The sequence below is a fragment of the Macaca fascicularis genome, chromosome 13 (assembly GCF_037993035.2).
Source record: "Macaca fascicularis isolate 582-1 chromosome 13, T2T-MFA8v1.1".
NCBI lineage: Eukaryota > Metazoa > Chordata > Mammalia > Primates > Cercopithecidae > Macaca > Macaca fascicularis.
This window is the reverse complement of record NC_088387.1, coordinates 47,041,885-47,056,808: the sequence shown is the minus strand read 5'-3', so window position 1 is coordinate 47,056,808 and position 14,924 is coordinate 47,041,885. Positions and strand designations below refer to the sequence as shown.

The following is a 14,924-nucleotide window of genomic DNA, read 5'->3' as shown; positions in this document are numbered from 1 at the left end:
GCCTTCTTCAGTAGGAAGAGGAGGTCTTGTGTGACTGCATGTAGGGGACAGTGGCTTATTAGAAGGTCTTTTCCTTTCAGTGGTGGGGGTGAACCAATCCCAGTGGTCATAGTTGATATGTTTTTCTAGTGGTTCCTAACTTGGGAGAGTGGAGAGAGGATATTTAGGGCGGCACCCACTCCTGCAGGTGCTTTTTGGCATTTGGGCTAAGGCGGTGGGCAACTGTCTAACCATTTGCACCATTGACCCTAACCATGGACACCTGTCTCTTTATCCGCCCTGGGGAACTACAGTTTCGCTAAGTGTCTACATAAGACCGTGCGGCGGCTGGTGCCCGACTGCGATGTCCGCTTCCTCCGCTCCGAGGATGGCAGTGGCAAAGGTGCAGCCATGGTGACAGCAGTGGCTTACCGGCTGGCCGATCAACACCGAGCCCGCCAGAAGACACTGGAGCCTCTGCAGCTGAGCCATGACCAGCTGTTGGAGGTCAAGAGAAGAATGAAGGTGGAAATGGAGCGAGGTCTAAGCAAGGAGACTCATGCCATTGCCCCCGTCAAGATGCTGCCCACCTACGTGTGTGCCACCCCTGATGGCACAGGTATGCGGCAGGGTTGCCACCTGGCTCACATGGTGGGCCTTTGTCCTAGTGTTGATGCCCTGGGAAGACTCCCTTAGCATTAGCATTGGACATTTGAACCAGAACACATTTCTTCAGCTGTATTACTAGGGAGTTCTGATCTTTGATAAACTCAGACAAGGTGCTCCTCTGCAAACAGTAATAATAGTCAATACTTATTCAATACTTACTGTGTGTCGAAGCACTTTATGTGTATGAATTCATGTAATCTTTGTTAACTTAAAAAATATTAGCAGTTAATTTTATGTATTGACCTGTGTTTGACAGAAAACTGAGGCGCAGAGAAGTTAAGACACCTGCCTAAATTCACGCAACTAGAAAATGTCAGAGCTGGGATTCAAACCCAGGAGTTCAGGTTCTAGAATCTGCTCCTGCAATCACCATGTTGGTCTGAGTCAGGGTTGGCAAACTATGGCTCATGGTCTGAATGTGGCCCACCACCTGTTTTTGTACATAAGGTTTTATTATTACACAGCCATGCCCATCTTACTGTTGTTTTACACTGTCTTGGCAAAGTTGAGTGGCGGCAGCAAAGACTGCGTGACCCACAGAGCCTGAACTGTTTGCTGTCCAGGCCTTTACAGAAGAAGATTTCTGACCCCTGCTGTAACTCGTAACCTCAGAAATGGTGGTCTTATTCCAATTCAGAGAAGATAGTCGATGAGCAGGCCAGCATAGCACAGTTGGTAGAGGTTCCAGAGACAGAGACTGGGATTTGGTCCCTGCTCTACCCTGTCCTGGTTGTATGGCCCTGGGCAAGTGATTTAACCTATCAGCTGGATCCCAATCATCCTTAAGAGAGGAATGCAGTGTCTTCCTCTCAGGGCTTCCTAAGGATTGAATCAGGACTGTGTGTGAGGCATGTGGCACATTGTAATTGTCCAACAAGGGAGGGTTTTCTCATTTTAAAAGATTTCCCTTCAGCTTCCTTCACGGAGCTGGACTCTTCTGTTCCTTCTGTATTCTAGAATGTAATATAAGCTGGCATTTGATGGAACAGGAATGGTGTATTTGGATAGTTTTAAGTGTACTGTCTCAGCATTCCCCATGTTCTGTCCCAACTTATCACCTCCCTGGGCTTACTTTCCAGAGAAAGGGGACTTCTTGGCCTTGGACCTTGGAGGAACAAATTTCCGGGTCCTGCTGGTGCGTGTTCGGAATGGGAAGTGGGGTGGAGTGGAGATGCACAACAAGATCTACGCCATCCCGCAGGAGGTCATGCATGGTACCGGGGACGAGGTGAGCAGGGCGGCGCCTCCAGGAGGGGGCCCCTGGTGGATGTCACCTCTTGCCTTTGAGAACAGTGCTTTCTCTGCTTATCTGTGACCCTGGGGAGGGCTAGTTGGACCCAGGGCTCCAGCCTGGTCTTGACTCAGGTTTGTGCCTGAGCTTGCATTTCTTCTGGGTGGAAAGAAACATTGAGGTCTTGCGCGGGCCCTGCTGGGGGCAGCCTGCCCTGCCCAGGGCCCCTCCCTCAGTGTCCTAACTTCTCCCTGCAGCTCTTTGACCACATTGTCCAGTGCATCGCGGACTTCCTTGAGTACATGGGCATGAAGGGCGTGTCCCTGCCTCTGGGTTTTACCTTCTCCTTCCCCTGCCAGCAGAACAGCCTGGACGAGGTAATAACACCTTCCTGGAGGGCTCCCCTGAGGGCTTTATTGACTCTAAACCAGCCAGGTATGGAGCAGGGGAGAAAGTTGAGCTAAGACTAAGGAAAGAAGGACGTGAGTGACTAGTAGTGGGGAGGGACCCCTCGATGGGAATGAGTAGGTTGAGGCTGGTGGAGGTTAAGTAGGTGAGCTCAGCTGTGACAGCCTTTGGGGCAATGATGATGATGTTACTCAATGTTAACGACTGCCCGGCATGGTGACTCACACCTGTAATCTCAGCACTTTGGGAGGCTGAGACAGGAGGATTGCTTGAGGCCAGGATTTCAAGACCGGCCTAGGCAACATAGGAAGACCCCATCTCTACTGAATATATCATTTTTAAGCACTTACTTTATGCCAGGTACTATGTTAGACGTCTTATGTGCATTATCTCATCTAACCCTCACAGCAACCATGTAAGAGACGTGTTTGAATACCCATTCTACAGAAAGGAAAATAAGCCCTACAGAGGTGCTGGCTATCTTGCTCCAGGTCATAATAGCTTGGGACTGGCCAAGTCAAGATTTGGATTCTGGGTTCCTGATGCCTGAGGCTGTGCTCTCAGTTATGCTGTGGGGCTCTTGAGGCCCTTGTTATGGGATCAGGGCATTTTCATGCCATCTCCTGCTGTTTGGATACCCCGGCTCTTCTCCGGTCTCATCTTTGCTTCTCACTCCTCTTCAACTTACCTTGGGTGTGAAGTAGGTGCGTGAGGATCTGGCACTCCCGGATATTCTGGACATGAGTGCCCCGAGAAGTGGAGAACTGAGTAGGCAGTGCTGGATCTGCTGCTGATGACTGGTAGACCTGAGCATTAGGTATCAGGAGACTGTTTTTAAGCAGTTGTGTCTCCGTCTCAGTCATGAAGAAGCGCATGTGCACGCTGCCGGTGTGTGGTATGTTGCACATGCCACTGCTAGGCATAAAAGGCATGGCTCCTACCTTTAGATGCTTACAAACAAGCTGGACTGACGAAGCAAGCTCAGAAAAGGAAGAGCTGCTGTTTGGAATGTGGCCCTAATGGGATGGATACTGAAGCCCCCAGGACAGGTAGTGAGACAGATGTTGTTAATCTGAGTGCACACCTGGGGGACATCAGGACTTGGAACAAGTCAGAAGAATGAGTTGGTGGGAAAGAAAAGCGAGCAGGCTGCCCAGTGTGGAGAGGGGCATGTAGGTGGGAGCAAGTGACAGAAAGAGCTGGGCCAGCACAGAAAAGCCTACCCCAGTGACAAGGAAAGACCAGCATTTCCCATAGGGTCCCTGCAACAGTGGCCCTCTACTTGCTTCACTGAGTTCTGTAAATGCCTCCTTCTCCTCCTTATCTGAGAGAATTCCCCATGTGCACTAGTGTAATTAAGGTTTTAAGAAGTTCTGCAATAAAAACTCTGCTTAGTCTGGTATTTCTCAACACCTATTAATATTCATCTAGTGTTAACCAGACCAGCATTGCTTTATGCCTCATGTGGACAAATACTTCTGTACTATTTAATGGACCATTACTTATAACACATATTAGAAACAAACTTGTTCAATAGTGAGATAATAGTTAAATAAATTCTGACCCACTTATTGCCTAGTATCAGCCACTAGTTATTTGTAAGAAATTTCAATCACATGAAAAAATACTGGTATGACTAAAAAGTTTTAAAACTATTTTTCTTTAGAAATGGTAATCTCTTTATGATATAGAAAAATATAAAATACAATTAACGGGATGATAAAAGCATAACACTCCAGTGTATATCCTCTTCTAGACTTCCTACCGAAATATTTTCTAGTAGATACTATCTTAACTTTTCATGCCAACAGGGTATATATTTATTTACATATTTGCCAGGGAAACTGGAAAGTGTGTTAACTGTTTCTGAATTGTAAGATTCCAGGCCATTGGATTAGGTTTTATTCTGTGTTCCAGGTTTCTGTGAGGAGCACTTGTTAGGTCTAGAGCCGTAAAAATTAAGAGCAAATAAAGCAGAAATCATTTCTGCCTGTGGGCTCTGGCAAGATCCTTCTATGACTGGGAAATCCCGCCAGTGCAGAGGCCCCCGGGCTTAGAGGCCCTAGGGCTCAGTGGCCCCCCAGCTGTGTTTCCCAGCTGCTGGCCTGGGGTGAGCCTCCCCAGCTGTTGGAGCTCCACTTGCCTTATCAGTAAGGATCACCTGAAATAATGTTATTTGAACATTCTTTAAATACAAACTTTTGTCAGAGATATGAAGCTAACTTGTGGAGAGCTGGGTAGAGATAAGCACACACTTGTCTGGTCGTGGGTGTGCCAGCTAGGTCTCTGAGGGTATGCGCTTTGTTTTCTGAATCTCCTGGGATCTAAACACAGTGTGACACCTCCAGGTTGATGTGAATGAAATGCCAAGCTGATGGGCTGAATCCCTTAGCAGGGCCTGAAGAAATCATGCAAATGGGTGGGTTATGACCACACAGCTCATTTATGGAAGCCGAGCTCTTGGGTAAGGGGTCTGAAGCCCTGAGGCTTGTTTCCTGGTGGGCTGTGGCAGCAGAGAGGGCATCAGGGAATAAAACCCAAAGCATTTTCCCCAGGTTCAAAGCCATCATGCATCTGCTCCCAGAGGACCATATTGAAGGCAAGGGGCCACTGAGGATGCTGAGGAGGAGCCCGGAGTTGTTTTTCTCAGTGAAAGACATGGGGTGGTGGTGAAGCCTAGCTGTCACCCAGCTGTGGGCGAAGCACTTGTTCGCCAGATGGTGGAGTTTGAAATTAGGAGACGTACACCGACCCTTCTGATGTAAAGGATAGGGACAGAGCAAACTGCTTTGCCCAGTGAGCAAAGCAAGCACACAGGAAGAAGTTGCACAGCAAGGGCAGCTGCATGGTGCTTATGAGCCCATTCATTGGGGTCGGAGGGCCTCAGGGTGCATCCTGCTTCTCTCTTCCAAGCTGTAGGCCTTGAGCAAATCACTCCAGAGCCTCAGGTTCTTATAAAGTGGCCATAAACACGACAGATGTTCCACAAGGGTGCTGTGAGGATTATATGATGTAATACATGATCTGTGCTTAGCCCAGTACCTGCTACACAGTAGGTGCTTAATAAATCCAAGTAAGTACCTTAGGAACAGTTTAGACTAATTTGTGGGTGAGATGATTGGTGACACTGGAGGATCCGTCTGACCTGGGAGCCCTTCCCTGATGTCCTCTCCATGCTAATGTGTGACTTTTAGAGCATCCTCCTCAAGTGGACAAAAGGCTTCAAGGCATCTGGCTGTGAGGGCGAGGACGTGGTGACCCTGCTGAAGGAAGCGATCCACCGGCGAGAGGTAGGAGACACATGGCACGAGGCCTGATGTGTCAGCTCCTCGATGATTGACCTGGTCTGTGTGTTCAGAAAGTGAGGGCAGCGTTAAGTGTGGCTGCATGGGTTGTTGAGTGTGCACTGTGTGTCAAGCCATGCTCTCAGCACTGGCGGTTCAGGAGTGACCACAACAAAGCTTTGTTCTATAAACAAATAAGCCCATGACCTAGTGGCAGGTGCTGTTAAGAGCTGTGAAACACACACACACACACACACACACACACACACACAACACACAAGTAAAGGAGTAAAAGAATGGCTACTCCATAAGCAGAGCAGCCATGAGGGCTGCTGGTTGCCCATTTTTATGGTTATTTCTTGATTATATGCTAAACAAGTGTGTATTATTCATGCCTTCCCTTTTTAGACCATATAGAGTTAAAAAAAAAAAAAAGAAAAGGAGTGAAGTGGAGTGAGGAGAGCAGTTGGAGCAAGTGTGCTGGCAAGGGGCACTGTTAAATAGCACGAGCGGGGAGGGTCTCTCCAAAGCGGTGACATTTAAGCACAGACCTGAATGGAATGAGAGAGCCAGCCATGGTGTATGAGATATATTTTATATACCTATAAATCTCCCACGCAAATGTCTGAAAGGAGAATATCGGGTTCACCTGTGAACGGGGCATCTGCTTCTGCCCTCTCAGGAGTTTGACCTGGATGTGGTTGCCGTGGTGAACGACACAGTTGGAACTATGATGACCTGTGGCTTTGAAGACCCTCACTGTGAAGTTGGCCTCATCGTTGGTAAGGACCCAGACTGTCCTTTCCACATGGGGCTGCACGGCCTCGGGTGTGGGAGGGATGGTGCTGAGCAAGGCCCTGGTATCCTGTGATTGGCAGGCACGGGCAGCAATGCCTGCTACATGGAGGAGATGCGCAATGTGGAACTGGTGGAAGGAGAAGAGGGGCGGATGTGTGTGAACATGGAATGGGGGGCCTTCGGGGACAATGGATGCCTAGATGACTTCTGCACGGAATTTGATGTGGCTGTGGATGAGCTTTCACTCAACCCCGGCAAGCAGAGGTAGGCACCCAGCTGGGGCCCTGTTAAGTGTGTCCCAGGACTGGATGGCAACAAGTGATCGGAGCTTCCACAATAGCATCTCCCAGGATGCTCGTTATCATGAGATGTTAATAAAGGAGGTTTCCTTGGAAAGGGTTTCTTGTCAAATGCACCTAGAAAGTTCTGAGTTAGTAAACGTAAGAAGCATCTCCCACCCCAAAGCCTAGGAGAACAGGGAACAGGTGGGAGAATACTGGAGCCTAGGTCTGGCACTCTAAGGAGAAACAAATAGTTGAAGCACCTGCTGCTGCCAGACTGCAGAGCATCTCTGGGGTGATGCAGACAGGAACAAATCCTCTCCCTCCTCCATCTTCCAGTGCCGAGCACTGGGTCAGCCCCAGTGTCACAAGACCCTGTGCATGGTAGGGGAGCAGGGTCTGAGCTGAGAGACAATACACTTCTCATTAAGATGTTGTCTGTAGTGTTTCCTAACTAGATTAATCAAACACCCTCGTTCTACAGAATAAACTTTGCAAAACATGTCTAGAATAGAAGTTACAGACTAAAATGCCTCTAGGGGCCAGGTAGGCAGCATTAATGAAGGAGGCAGGCTGGGCCAAGCCAAGATGGGGTGGCGATGGGGTATTGGTTGAAACTGGGGACATGGATTTTTTTTTTTCAAGGCAGGGTTCATGGACCAAAAGACCCTCAAGTCACTGCATAATCATGTTTAGTTCCAGTGGCCAGGACGGGGGGCCCTACAGCTGGCAGTAGTTACTTGAGTAATGATGATTAGGTCCAAGAGAAGGCACGCTGAATGCCTAGTGAGGTTAAAGATTAAGACTCAGCATTCTCCCCTGCTCCGAGAAGTCTGGTAGGGTTATGGTGTGTGTTCCTTCTTGAGTTGCTTCATGAAGTTTCAAAATAAGCCTTGGAAAGGAAATGAGTTCCTTTCCCTGTGGGTTCCTTTCCGAGGCTTATTTCCCCAGGAGCCCCACTGGCCTCGGGCACTGTGGTCAGTGTTGCTGAAGTTGTGAATTAGCATGCAGAGACACCAGGGATCCTGCCCAGGTGAATCAAGTAGCAATTCCTTTTCCATCAGGGGAGTCTGCCTGTCTGCCACTTCTGATGCACTGGGGGTGACTAAGCTGGCCTGTCCTGTCTCAACACATCCCTCTCCCTTCCTACTTAACCTCCATGAATGTTACTCGCATTGCAGGTTCGAGAAAATGATCAGTGGAATGTACCTAGGTGAGATTGTCCGTAACATTCTCATCGATTTCACCAAGCGTGGGCTGCTCTTCCGAGGTCGCATCTCAGAGCGGCTCAAGACAAGGGGCATCTTCGAAACCAAGTTCTTGTCTCAGATTGAGAGGTGAGAGCTTAGGGATCAGGGTAGCAGGGGGCCATGTCCTTCTTTTTTCTCACTGGCAGATAAACTGAAGGATTTTCACAGCTCAGGGCATGACTCATACAAAAGTCAGTTTAGTGGCAAACACATTCGTGTCTATAGTGTTTACTAAAAGCGTATTATGGACAGTTGTCATTTTAAGGGCAAACATAGAGCATTCTCATGAAAGTTTGTGCTAAGCCTGACCTGAGGTCGTGTAAAGTGGTATTGTTGGGTTTTAGACCATATATCAAAGGTAGAAAGATACCTGCTCATAGCATGTAAATTGAAATGCACAGAGAAAGATAACCTATTAAAGCATCCACACTCGGCTTGAAAGCCCTTCCTAACTGCTGGCTGCAGTAATCAGGCAGCCAGGATTGAGTAAATGTTGCAACGTCAGGCAGTGCAGACATATGCCACACAGTGGCTCATTAGAGCAAAGCCGCCTTCCTACAGTCAAATGGTGGAAAATCTGCTCCAAATTAGAACAGTGAATTTCAGAGCCCTTTAAAAATTAATGCTATGCCATTACTCTCAGGGCAGAGAAGAACAGGAACTAGATAACTGACGTGAGTAGACCCCTCGGGCATCTGCACCAGTGAATAGAAAGATATGTTCTAGCTTACAGGTCTGTTATGTTCAAGGTGATTCCAGGCTTTTAAAATAGCTCTCTTTATATAGGAGGGTTTATTTTCTTTCTATAACTTTATTTACACTTCCTTTGTAAATAGCGTACAAATACAGTTCAGGCCACCCAGAGCAGCAGAGCAGAAAGAAAGCATGAGTCTAATGCTGCTTGGTTAATTCCTGCCTTGCAGACCCATGACCAGCAGCGAGAGAATGGACATGAAAGAGCTTTGTAACTGACCACTGTGATCGACAGTGAATTTGCTTTGTTTTGAGTATCCACTTTGTAGTAGTAATGCTCTACCTCGAGAATGGAGAGTGGAATGAGGAGCTCTTTGTATTCCTGTCACCCTCAAGAAGAGTCATTGTAGTCCAGTAGGATGAGCAGTGCTCTGAATTTAGAAATGGGAACCACATTGAGGGGCCAGCTCCTGGAGAGCCAGACCCCCACAGAGCCTCCCCTATAAAGGACTCAGGCCCTGGTGTGGTAGGCTACTAGCCCTCTTGGTGCATAACTGAACACTTGCTGTCTCCCTCTCACCCCAGTGACTGCCTGGCCCTGCTGCAAGTCCGTGCCATCCTGCAACACTTAGGGCTTGAGAGCACCTGTGATGACAGCATCATTGTTAAGGAGGTGTGCACTGTGGTGGCCAGACGCGCAGCCCAGCTCTGTGGCGCAGGCATGGCCGCTGTGGTGGACAAGATACGAGAAAACCGTGGGCTGGACGCTCTCAAAGTGACAGTGGGTGTGGATGGGACTCTCTACAAGCTACATCCTCAGTGAGTGCCTGAGCCCAGCCCTCCCTGCCCACCTTCTTTCTGTCTCTTTGTTCTTTCCCCCTTTTCTCTCTTTCCTTTGTTACTTGATAGTGAATTATCAGCCATTCCAAACAGTGTATATAATACATGTATTATAGTTTAAAGATTCACAACCAGAAATAGGCCTGTGTTTCACCCCCCATCGTGGGAAGCCCCCTCTGAGCCCTTCCACAATTGTGTCCTCACACTCCCGTGCCACGGGTAAGCATTGTGCTGAATCAGTCCCTTGCTTTTCTTTTCCGCCCGCATATATCTAGGTATGCATCCATATTGTTTAGTTTTACTTATTTTTGAACCTGCCACAAATGGAATCATATGGTATCTCTTCTGTGGCTGGCTTTTCTCACACAGCGTTTGTTTAGAGATGCATCCGCATTGAAGTATACAGTTGTAGTTCATTAATTTTCAGAGCTGTATAGCGTACCTTTGAGTATATTGTGGTTTTTTCTATCATTGATGTGATATTTAGGTTACTTCTAGATTTTGAGCGTTACAAACAGTGCTACTGTGAACGTTCTGGCAAATGTAATGCTAGAACTCTGAAGCAAGATTTTTTTCAACATTCTAGAGCAGGGGTTGACAGGCAACAGTCACAGACTGTTATTGTACATAAAGTTTCCTGAGGATTGGGAGGGGGACAGAAGCCCAGCCACCAACCCTGGGACATGGCATCTTTAGCTTTGTAGATGGGGAGGGTGTCCTGACCCTGTTGTATTGGGACAGATCACAGCTCTCTCTTTCTCTGGTCCATATAGGAAGGATCTGTGATCACTGTGATACCCTAGCAATGACTCTGTAAGTCTGCTTCTTTTGCCTCCAATGGCATTTTGGAGCAGATGTGGCTCTGATACGAGGCTATGCTCCTGGAAGATAGAAAATCACATTCATGAGTCCTGGTCTCCTCCTCCAGAGTTTGTGAACAGATTGTGCTCCTCTGTTAGGCACACTTGTGGCTTCCATGGCTGTCGAACTTCTCTTTTACTGATTATTAGTTTTAAGAACACAATTTGCTGGGATCTCAGACATTTGTCCCAGAATTGAATCCCAGCTCTCCAATGGCTGATGTGATATGGAAATTGTTTTCAATAAGCCACAGTTTTCTGGTACTTAATAATATATAGTAAATGTTTAATACATTATAGCTGTCATCCTTCTCCTCTCCTTAATTATTTCTGGGTTTCCAGCATCGCTTCTTAGCTTTCCATTTCTAAGTGCAAATATAAACCAATCATGACTAAGATGGTTTTTCCTGTGTCTTCCTCCCACCTTTTCCAGCTTTGCCAAAGTCATGCATGAGACAGTGAAGGACCTGGCTCCAAAATGTGATGTGTCTTTCCTGCAGTCAGAGGATGGCAGCGGAAAGGGGGCTGCGCTCATCACTGCTGTGGCCTGCCGCATCCGTGAGGCTGGACAGCGATAGAACCCCTGAAATCGGCAGGAACTTCCTCTTTCTCTCCCTCTTCCCTGTTTTAAATTATGTCATCCCCTTGTGTCAGAGACAGACCCCTTGGCTTTTCCTTGGCAGAGAGGACCCCACTGGACTGGGTTTTGTCTCTGCATCTCATCATAGAGCTTGGTGGCCGAACTTGGCCCTATTAAGATAAATACAGTTCCAAATAAGGATTTGTTCACATGCATCACAACCATTCCCATTGGTTCTCTTAAAACACGAAAATTGTCACCCTTAGTAATCCCCCTTTCCAAATTCCATGTCCCTGTATAATTCTACAGGATGGGGACACTAATGAAGATATGGTTGCTTCACCTTGAAGCCTGAACATGACATTTCTAGGTGGGGTGTATCCCCCAGCTCTGATGTTGTTACTGATTCTCCTGTCAGAGATCTGGGAGGTCTCCACTGAGGATGTGAGCCTGATTGTCCTACAGGCAGATGTGGGGAGGGTGGAGGGGCGACAATGGAGGGAAATCCATGGATATCCATGCAGCAGCCCCTCTTTAACTTCATCTACAAGCATTTGTCCTGTGGATTCCAGCATTTGCTATTCCTGGAATCAAGGAATCCCGAGTCTGGGCAGTGAAACCAAAGCCAGAAGTTGACGCATCCTGCAGTTGGGCCAGCCGTCGCATCTCAGCGGGGTGCACACATGATCCACAAGTGATGGACTTTTGGGGAAGGGGGAGTTTTTGGTTTGTTTTACAAATTTTTCCTGCAAAAGTGGAAACACTGTATTTTCATTTTAATTTATATTTGAAATTTTATTTAGTTCTTGAAGTAGATCTGCTCCTTCATCTTGACATGTAATGGTCAGTTGTACGTAATGTATTTATATGTTAATTTGTTGTGTATATAGATATGCAAGTCTTGTCAGAATTGGCCTCAGTGTAGTTAAAGGGCGGAAGGGGAAGATACTGACTAGTCATAGAAATACCTCATTCGCCTGTGGGAAGAGAAGGGAAGCCTCTTCAGGGTGAGTGAGTGGCAAAGCAGTTGCTTCTGGCTCCTCCTTCCCCTGTGGTCTTGGAAGTGTGGAAGGCAGGGACAGAGATGGAGGCTGAGCCAATGGACTGAAGAGACCACAGCAATTGGTTCCTCCATCTAGAGATTTTCTTGGGGCAATATTCCATGGGATGTTAAGCAAAGGAAACCAAAGGAATCATTTCAAATGGACTCATGGCTTAGAAATCTTTATTCTTAGGGCAGTCAGTAGTATTCTAAAGCTTTCTGACAAGATAAAGGAAGTCACCAAAAAAAAATGTTTTTAAAATTGTATCTAATCCTCAACAACAAACCAAAACAGAACAATTAAACAACCAAATAAAACCTCAGGGACAACATTTTTGGTGTTTTTGTGCCCTCCCAGCAAGTTTCACCTTGGGTTTGTATTTTAAATGTTTTACAAGAATTGTTGTCCATGTGCTTCCCTAGGCTGAGCTGGCATTGGTCTGCTGACCTGTTTTTGTGGGGGGTTTTTTATACACACTATTCATTTCAAACCATTGGGAGGGATGAGAGTGGCTTAAAAACTTCCGTCCCTACTTTTCAAGAGTGCAGTTGATTCTGAATCTGAAAGCCCACCTCTGCTCTAAAATACACACAAGCACAGACGTTAAACCTGGATACTATATAATAAAGAGGGATGTAACTCCATTGAATTGGATACAAGGATCAGAATGGAAAGATGGAAAGAAACTCATGATGAAGTTGCACCCGGTTTTTGTATATTTATCAAATTTGTGCTGAGAATAGTGTCTGATTGCACGACTTTTAAGCAAAGTTGGGTGTTATTGGGTGAAAATGGCCCAGCTCCTCCTGGGAGCACAGAGCGGCAAAGGGCTGGTCCTCTTGCTCTAGTCTCTTTGCTGTCTGGTGTAGCTCTTCTGCTGCTCCCATCTGCACTAATTGACCCAAAATGTGGGTGTTTCCTGCTACACAAAAGCCAAAAGCTTTCACGTAGATTTTAGGTTCACTAAAGGGTGCCCACAAACTAGAGATGAATTTTAACTTAAATTTTAAGCTTGAAGATTAGGTACTATCTATGAAGTTACACTTTTTTTTTTTTTTTTAAGGTAGAGATGTGTGTGTGTGTGTGTAGGTATTAAAAATGTGTTGTTGGTTTCCAAAAAGGAACACTGGAAAATAAATTTTGAATGTTTGTGTTCTCAGAATTAGGTTGACAGTCCTTTGCTGACGTGGCTTTGCTTTGTGTAATATACATGGGATCTCAATCTTCGGGGTGTGATGAATAGCGAATCATCTCAAATCCTTGAGCACTCAGTCTAGTGAAGATGTTGTCATTATGTACAATAAATAACTAGTTTAATTAACTATGTGATGTTAACTATTAATAAATTTTAACATTTTCCAAAATAATCAAATGTGTGATTCATGAGTGTTTAAGAGTGTAGTCATCTTCCGGTCATATCAGTACTTACTGGCCAGCCTGATGAGTAATCTATGGGTGTCTTGATTTTGAGTGTGTGTATTTGAGAGGCATGTGGCCTTTCTGGAAACTCAGTTCCAGTGGAACTAGAAGGCAGCTTTTCCCGGGTTGCCTTTGACCCTTTAGATTTCAAGCCACTGAAGAGCTATGGCTAGTCCTGCGGTCTACTGTTTAAATAGCTTGGCTGAAATTAGCACCACCCTCAGGGCCTCTGACTGGTCTTGGTTGGCAAATGTGATTCATATTCAGGATATATAGCTCTCATGTGAACATCCAAAAAGCACTTGCTTCTGTCCCCTCCCTACCAAGCTTTCCCCTCTCCCCAATTAGCAGAACACAGGTCTGGAGAGTAAATTCATCAAAAGTCCCCAGTGATACCCATTGACATTCACATGGCCCTGTTTGACAATAACTGAGGGAAGAGGATGACCACGGCTAAGAGGATAATGGAAATAGCCAATGGGTGAGGGAAAGATGAAAATTAGACCCTATTTTTTTCTGATATCAAATTGGTGAGATTATGGGAGCATTCTCATACACTGTTGGTGGAAGTATGATTGGTATAGCCCTTCTGTGGGGAAAATAGGCAATATGCCTCACAGCAGGTTTTGTATAATTTTCTAGAAATTTGTGCTAAGGAAATACATATAGTTGAAGACTAAGATTTAACTTTAAGGATATTGACTGTCATATGGCTTATAATAGCTAAAAAGAGAAACTGTCTCTATATAATGAATCCACTCACGCTTTATCAGGGTACAGTCAGGAAAACAATCCATTCCAGTCATTGCAAACATTTTAATACTGTGACTTGGTTACACAGGTGATGGGAATGCTGAGAATCCAAGCAGTAGAGAAGCAACCCAGGGATTAGCAACATCAAGAAAAGTAGCTTCAATCCCACTGGCTGGATCGGAGTCACAAAGCAAGGACTGGGACCCTGGAATGGAGTGGGAGATGAAGAAATTCTCTGCCTTCTCTCCCACCCACTCATTTTCTGCAGTGTTTCCATTGGCTGAACCTAGCAGGAAGTGTGTTGGCATAGGGAGCCTGGGAAATGGAGCCTCCTGTGATATGGGGCAATTAGGAAAGTAACTGGCATGCAACTTACAAAACCACTGTGTGGTTTTGTAGAATACTATTGAGCAGGGTTATAGGATAATATTTAGTAACATAGAAAACATTACCAGTATGCTGCTTCATGCCAAAGAATATTTCAGAACAGTGTATTATGATCCTGTTTTTGTTTAAAAAATACTTTTTGTTAGAAATTACGATATATGACGTAAGAGTTGTAATGGGTTTCCCTGAGTGCCTCCTCTGCCTCGCTGAACTCTGGTAGGGGCCTCAGCCCCCTTCCTCAGCAGCTCTCCCTCAAATGACTCACCCCTCTGGGGTCTGTGTGCTGCAGTTCAGCTTGGTGGTGTCCACCAGCCTTAGCCAGGCTGCTGCTCAGTGCAGTTTTGGTGCCACCTACCCTCCCTAGGCCACTGCTGCCCCCACTTCACAGCCTCAGGGAAGAGCTGCACTCCCATTTCCCACTGGGGGCTCGAAGTGGACACAGACACTTA

General features: G+C 46.3%; 1 protein-coding gene across 2 annotated transcripts in view; it reads left to right on the top strand.

Moving 5' to 3' along the window:
• The window catches only part of HK2 (hexokinase 2), a 56,675-nt gene extending 43,387 nt beyond the window's left edge, over positions 1-13,288 (top strand). Inside the window, exons 10-18 of one of the 2 annotated variants that reach the window (XM_045369006.2) lie at positions 294-598; positions 1,728-1,876; positions 2,137-2,256; positions 5,482-5,577; positions 6,254-6,353; positions 6,450-6,633; positions 7,832-7,987; positions 9,179-9,412; positions 10,727-13,288. In XM_045369006.2, coding sequence (XP_045224941.1) covers positions 294-598; positions 1,728-1,876; positions 2,137-2,256; positions 5,482-5,577; positions 6,254-6,353; positions 6,450-6,633; positions 7,832-7,987; positions 9,179-9,412; positions 10,727-10,871 — 1,489 coding nt within the window. In that variant the 3' untranslated portion in view covers positions 10,872-13,288. Of the gene's footprint in view, positions 1-293; positions 599-1,727; positions 1,877-2,136; positions 2,257-2,695; positions 3,690-5,481; positions 5,578-6,253; positions 6,354-6,449; positions 6,634-7,831; positions 7,988-9,178; positions 9,413-10,726 lie in introns of those variants that run through there. The other variant, XM_074010879.1, reaches the window with a different exon arrangement.
• The last annotated feature ends 1,636 nt before the right edge of the window (positions 13,289-14,924 follow it).